A 7,100-nucleotide genomic window follows, 5' to 3' on the forward strand; every position below is an offset into this window, starting at 1 on the left:
GTTGACTGTGGACTTCAGAAAACACAGTGGACCAAAGTCCTCTTTTCAGATGAAAGTAAATTTTGCATTTCATTTGGAAATCAAGGTCCCAGAGTCTGGAGGAAGAGTGGAGAGGCACAGAAACCATGTTGCTTGAAGTCCAGTGTGAAGTTTCCACAGTCAGTGATGATTTGGGCTGCCATGTCATCTGCTGGTGTTGGTCCACTGTGTTTTCTGAAGTCCACAGTCAACGTAATCCATTGTAAAAGTGGATGCAACGTGTTCATTGTGTTACAAATCATCATAATCTTAAAAGCTATAACCACAAATAAGTAAATATTATAATATATTAAAACTGTTCTTATGAATATTCATGAGATGATACAACATATTATAAGGTTTTTTATAATGCATTATGCATTCATTATAATGTATTATAGAATACCCTTATAATGTATTATAAATACGGGCTTCATAGAAAGTGTTACCAAATTCACACATGCATTCAACAGTCTACAGTTAAAACCATTGAAAAGCCAGACAATGTAATTTGTCTGCATTTTTCATGTTTTCCAAAGCGACTTTATAAAGAATAGTGCCTTACAAACCTGTAAAGTATAAAAATGTCATCAGATGACCTCTATTATCCGGTGGGGGGGTGATTGTAATACTGTTGACAGTAGTGTTGATGCTGATTGCATGTCTGGTTTGTGTGTGTAGGATCCGTCAGTTCTCCCACAGAAGTCTCCTCTCCACCTAACGTGGGTCTGAGACGCAGTGGACAGATCGAAGGTGTTCGCCAGATGCACAGTAATGCTCCACGCAGTGAGATCGCCACCGAGAGAGACCTGGTGGCCTGGAGTCGACGGGTCCTTGTTCCTGAACTATCACCAGCTGTAGCATGGTAAAACACACAGAAATAGTGTGGACGCCAATAGTCTTAGACCGCACTGCAAATCTAGCTTTCAAAAGCTATGTTAAACCTGGAAAAAAGCAGAAAGGATTTGAAAAATGTAAGGCAAACGATGTAATATTTTCACAGGCACCTGCTACTCAAACAAGACCTTATCATGTCTGAATTTTCTGTTGTTTCTAACAGTGTAATGCAGTTTGCTCCAGTTAGACGGTGTTGTTGATGCTTTTATGTGTCTGTTTGTGAATGCAGTAAGCAGGAGATCTGGCGTACAGCTAAAGGAGAGGAGGAAATCAGCATCTACAGATCAGAAAGGAGGAGACGCAGCATACACAGCCAGTACCACAGAGAAAACCGGGTGAATTATCATATCTGATCATCAATTTGAAAATATATACAAAAAATCTGGATGAACTAGTCTGCCTCACTATTTGATTGGATGAAATGTACTGTTTGCATCATACAGCATTGTACGCCACCAAACTTTTATATCTAACTAATGGCGCTTTTCCACTGCATGGTATGTCACGGTACGGCTCGGTATGGTTCACTTTTGGGGGGTTTTCCACTGGGTACAGTACCTGGTACCTGGTACTTTCTTTAGTAAAACCTCGGTTGAGGTTCCAAGCGAACCGTACCGTTACCAAAACGTGACGTGTAAACTCTGCTGATCACGGATTGGCCGGAGAGAATCGTCACTCCCTGCGTCACTGAACCTGCGACACAAACACAACAGAACCGCTAGATTTAAATCAGCCCAGCCAGTGAAGGAACTGTTTTGAACGAGCGCACCTTTTTTAACAACCAAAAAGTGGCTGTTTCGTTGTCTGTTGAGGAAGTACAGACGTTCCTCTCGTTGATAGCAGAGGAGCGGATCCAGCGAGCTTGATGGGGCGACGCGGAATGCATTTTTTTTTCAGGAGTCACGGCAATAGAGGCGATGCAACGACATATGAATAATCCCGCCCACTCTAAAGCGGTACTGTACTGCAGTGGAAACGCAAACCGAGCCGTGCTGTCATACTGTACTGAGCCGTGCTGAGCCGAGTCGTACCACGCAGTGGAAAAGCGCCATAAATGTATCTTGATGACATGTTGCTAAAGCCATTGTTTTTGTTTAACATGCAAATTAAATGCAGTATGTGTACTGAAGTGTGTATTTCTCATATCAGCATGCTATAGAAAATTCTGTAGAGGAGGGGCGTCGTTACCAGGGTAACCAGCATAACTACCATACACGATTGGCCGTGGAGGAAACGAGTCGTCAGAGTGAACCCAACGAGGAAGAACACAGTGCCTCTGAGGTACTGTCAAAAGATGCAGTGTCCCTTTATGGAATAGTAAAGTCAATGTAACTGCCCATTTAATGGACTTACACTACCATTCAAAAGTTTGGGGTTGATAGGATTATTACAGTTTACAATAACTGTTTTCTATTTGAATATATTTTAAAATGTAGTTTATTCGTCTGATGGCAAAGCTGATGAATATGAAGTTCAAAAGAACAGCATTTATTTGAAATAGAAATCTTTTGTAACAATATGAAAGGCTTCACTGTCATTTTTGATATATTTAATGCATCCTAATGCATCCTTGCTGCATCTTACTGACCCCAAACTATTACAGGTAGTGTACATGAGGATGATTTAAGAGAAAAATGTATGGGACTTCCATCAGGAATTGATTGAATCAGGAAAAAAGGTTTCCGTATGACAGATGTTTGAAATGTAAAAGGGATGTTCTATTTCAGAGGCATGGCATGTTATTACCTTTTGTTAAAAGACTGTCATAGATGAATCATTCACTATACAGGAATGTGTATTACGGAAGTACATAGGGTCAGTTTTAAATTCATGTTGACTTGAACATTTAAAACTGAAATTGTTTCATTTATTGTGGTGATTGGCTTTTTATTGCCATTGTGTCTAAAGTGTTGTTCCATCTGTAGTGTTAAAATCTCTGTCAGAAGTGTGAGTGGTCCATTCATAGTGTCAATGTTGCATCCTTAGCAAGTTTCTCAATCTATAGAACGAGTAATAACAGATTAACACTTTTTTTGAACAGGCTTTTTTTTTTCAGAACAGGCTTTTTTTTCTTAACCAATAATATAGCAAGACAAAAATGCTGAATTATAAAATTAATTTTCTGGAGTAGTGACATCAGACTTGGTGTGTTGATTTGAAAACCAAATTTCCAATGTAAAATATATTGAAATCTTATGTTGAAACCATTGGTGTGTTCTGAAAATGGCATTAAAAGAGTGTGGAAATCTTCATTCATTTTTTAGGGTGAAACCGAAGCAAGACCTCCGAGCAGAGAATCTTCAGATGAAGAGAGAGAGAAAAAAGAACCCTGGCCTGATGATAACAGCAGTTCCAGGTGAATATTCATTACCCTCAAACTTCATATGCCACAGTGCCGTATATTTGACATACACATACTTCAGCCAGAGCCACACATATATGCTGGGTCTGTTTATAATTACAGCGATTACTCCAGCGATTACTCAGACTGGACAGCAGATGCTGGAATAAACCTCGAACCGCCCAAGAAGACCAGCGTGAAGAAAAAGAAGAAAAATGCCAGCAGCTCCGAAGAAGATGGAGAGAAGAAAAAAGACTCCAAAAAGGAGAGGAGGAAAGAAAAGCAGGACAAAGATGGAGCACTACCAAAGAAGAAGAAACCAAAAGAGAAACGGAAGGTCAGTGGTCCTTTGTGTGTTAATTCAGCTATGGACACCTCCCTTAAAACATGCTTATCAAGCTCACTTGTTTCTTGAATTTGTCCATTGACAATGTTCAATACTGCAATTATGTGTCAAAGGAGACTTCTGTCATTCTGTTTTTATTTTTGTTTCCGTAAATCGTTATGAACAGATGTCATTTCCACCATATTTTTATGTAATAAAAGTTCAAATATTTTGTTTATTTTACTTCTTGATGAGGTCATGGTTCTAAAAAGTCTACATCTGAGACAAGAAAATCCACTGACAAATGAAAAGTAGCAATTACTTAATGAATTAATGTTGAAATCTGTTTTTATCATTTAATTAAAACAAAGAATAACTCCTGGGACATAAAGGTAACAGTTTAAATTCCATTGACACTGTTTCAGTTAACTCAAATATTTGGTTGTGGTGAAAATGATGCCATAGCTGAGTCATCAGTGTTTATTTGAGTAAAAATATGACTAATTTTTATGTAATAAAAGTTCAAATATTTTGTTTATTTTACTTCTTGATGAGGTCATCATGGTTCTAAAAAGTCTACATCTGAGACAAGAAAATCCACTGACAAATGAAAAGTAGCAATTACTTAATGAATTAATGTTGAAATCTGTTTTTATCATTTAATTAAAACAAAGAATAACTCTTGGGACATAAAGGTAACTGTTTAAATTCCATTGACTCTGTTTCAGTTAACCTTCAGATTTGTGTGAAAGTCATGATATATATATATATATATATATATATATACTGTATATGTGTGTGTTTGTGCATTTTTAAAAAAAATTTTAAACAGTTAAAAAAATATTTTAAAGTTACTTAACAGTTAAAAATTTTAGTACATTTTTTATTTTAATAGTAGAGATATTCAACTAATTGTCTGTATGTATTGTATTTGTAATGTGTTTTTTTTAAACTTAATTTGTTGCTTTCTGTTAATGACTGCTTGTACCTGATACAGAGTTGATGAGCATGCGTAATTGTGTCTGATTTGAGATGGATTTATTTTGTCAGGTGATCGTTTCCGGGCAGTGATAGACGATGCCTGGTGGTTTGGTATGATTGAGAGTCAGGAGCCTTACCAGGCCGAATATCCAGACTCTCTGTTCCAGTGCTACAATGTCTGGTCAGTTCTCTGTGTCTACACATCTTTACACGTGTTGTAGAGTAATTCAATTATTGTTACATTGTGTCCTAACCAGGCTTGAAGCCATGAGACCACAATCAGTACACCCTATTAGTGGTCGACCGATATATTGCCAAGGCCGATATACGTATGAATAAACAGAACTAAAGTATTTTGTGTTGAAAAAGATGTTTTTGGAATTTCCTTGTCTGAAATATAGCTTTTCTTATTTTCATTGATGACTATTACAGTGCCAATCCTTTCAATGCTTTTTTGAAGATATCTCTGGCTATCGTCCATACATGGTGTCATAGTTTGCTCAACCCGAGTATTTCACACGTATAGTGTAAGCACATAAATCGTGAGCTTTGGCTTTATATCACATGCGATGTACTCGTACGGTGTGAGTTGGTACCTTGCTGAAATCGCGCAGAAATTGCACAGTGCTCGGCCTAATACGGATAGAAGTCTGTCTAAGATTCAGATAGAACTGTTAAACAAAGGAATTAAATGGCATACAAAAAAATATTATAACTATTGTTTTTATATTATTAGTATTACAAAGGCAAACATTATAATACTTTCTCATGAACCAGCATTCAGCAAATAAGCATTTATATAATTTAAACAAACCGTTGAATGTCTAATAAACATTTAGGGTGTGTTCACACTTGTCATGTTTGGTTCGATTAAAACGAACCCTGGTGCGATTGCTCTGTTAGTGCAGTTTGTTTGAGTAAGCATGAACGCTGCCATCCGAACCTTGGTGCGCACCAAACAAGCGGACCAAGACTGCTAAAAAGATGGGTCTCAGTCTGCTTCCAAACGAATTCTGGTGCGGTTCGAATGAAATATGAACGCAACACGGACCAAACACTTCTAAACGAACCAAAAACAGGAAGTAATGACAAGATGCGACGCTATGCAACATGATTTGACGACGTGGAACGAGCGGTGTATCCAAAACAAAATGAGCAGAGGGCAAACGTGGAGCATCAAGGAGGTAAAGTGCTGTTTTTGAGCTCTCCATGAGTTCACAGGTGGTGAAAATATAATCATAAGTACACGCAGCAATGAGCGTGCTTAGTCCAGCAGACGGCATTAGGTGTGTTCTACTCAAAGCGGCGCTGCAGATCGATCGGTGAATGGGTACTTTGTTAATGAGACACCGATCGGTCTGTGCAGCGCCGCTTTAAGTCGAACACACTTTTGTTTGGGGTGTTTGGTGAGTTCCGTCGCGAAATATATGTCATTCAACCCGACCAATCAGGTTATGAACGTATCACTATGCCTTTAGGTTCGGTATCTTTAGGTTTGCTGTCAAAAATGCCAGTGTGAACGCTCAGCGGACCAGGACCAAATGTATCGTTTTCTTTTTTGGTCCGGACCAAACGAACCAAGAGAACCGAACTACAAGTGTGAACGCTCCCTTAATTTCACAAACCTTGCAGACTTAGTCGAATTCAGCTGTGAGATCTTGTGAAGTGTGCATTTCTATCCTGTATGATCGCATGTACTCTGTGTGACGGTCGGTCCGTGCAAATTTAATAAATCGACAAACTTTAAACTTGGGATTTCAAACTGTGCTGCGCTTTATCCATTTTGTCCACTGTCATATTCATGTCATTTTCACTGTGTGCTGTATGTAAAATGAGTGTTACCTTGGCTTTATTAAAAAAAAAAAAAAAGATTCCCAGTGCACACAAACTTCCCCGTTAGTTACAGTGTTTGTTCCTTTTATTTATATATTTTAAAATATTTCTTTATTTGTGAAAAGTATTGTAATAGGATTACAGAATCAAGTTTTCATCTAAAGTATGTTTATTTTACACATTTATCTTTTAGGGTTTTCACAGGTCTTTAAAAAGTTTTAAATTTAGTTGTACCAAATTTAAGGCCATAAAAAGTCTTAAATGGTACAAGAAAGTCTTAATTATGATTTCAAGAGGTCTTAAATTTGGGGACGGAAAGACAAGAATTGATATACAGCTAATTGCTCCATAACTTCACCCCCTCTTCGACTAAATTTAAGACTAAACATGGTTTATTTGGAGGTTTAGAAACTATAGTGAGCTTAGTGTGGTGTTGCAAACATTTTTTTTGTGTGTAATAGTAGATGACAATATTGACAGCTTTGTGTTATTGTGCGATGCAGCTGGGATAATGGAGATACAGAAAAGATGAGCCCATGGGACATGGAGGAGATTCCCAATGAAGGTATGACGTATCTCAATTACTACAGCTGTCATTAGAATAAAATAACTTTGATTTGTCCATTTAATTAATATCTAATTTTTATATATATATATATATATATATATATATATATATATATATATATATATATATATTTTTTT

General features: G+C 37.3%; 1 protein-coding gene across 1 annotated transcript in view; it reads left to right on the forward strand.

Annotated features, from left to right (window-relative positions):
- Positions 1-7,100, forward strand: part of LOC107549027 (PH-interacting protein-like) — a 28,548-nt gene that overhangs the window by 12,754 nt on the left and 8,694 nt on the right. Inside the window, exons 11-19 of the mRNA XM_016229929.1 lie at positions 693-883; positions 1,145-1,250; positions 2,065-2,196; positions 3,180-3,271; positions 3,380-3,593; positions 3,953-3,973; positions 4,321-4,324; positions 4,632-4,743; positions 6,899-6,960. Of these exons, the coding sequence (XP_016085415.1) occupies positions 693-883; positions 1,145-1,250; positions 2,065-2,196; positions 3,180-3,271; positions 3,380-3,593; positions 3,953-3,973; positions 4,321-4,324; positions 4,632-4,743; positions 6,899-6,960 (934 nt within the window). The remainder of the gene's footprint in view (positions 1-692; positions 884-1,144; positions 1,251-2,064; positions 2,197-3,179; positions 3,272-3,379; positions 3,594-3,952; positions 3,974-4,320; positions 4,325-4,631; positions 4,744-6,898; positions 6,961-7,100) is intronic.

The sequence above is a fragment of the Sinocyclocheilus grahami genome, unplaced genomic scaffold (assembly GCF_001515645.1).
Source record: "Sinocyclocheilus grahami isolate Dianchi unplaced genomic scaffold, SAMN03320097.WGS_v1.1 scaffold361.1, whole genome shotgun sequence".
In the NCBI taxonomy this organism is placed as follows: Eukaryota; Metazoa; Chordata; class Actinopteri; order Cypriniformes; family Cyprinidae; genus Sinocyclocheilus; species Sinocyclocheilus grahami.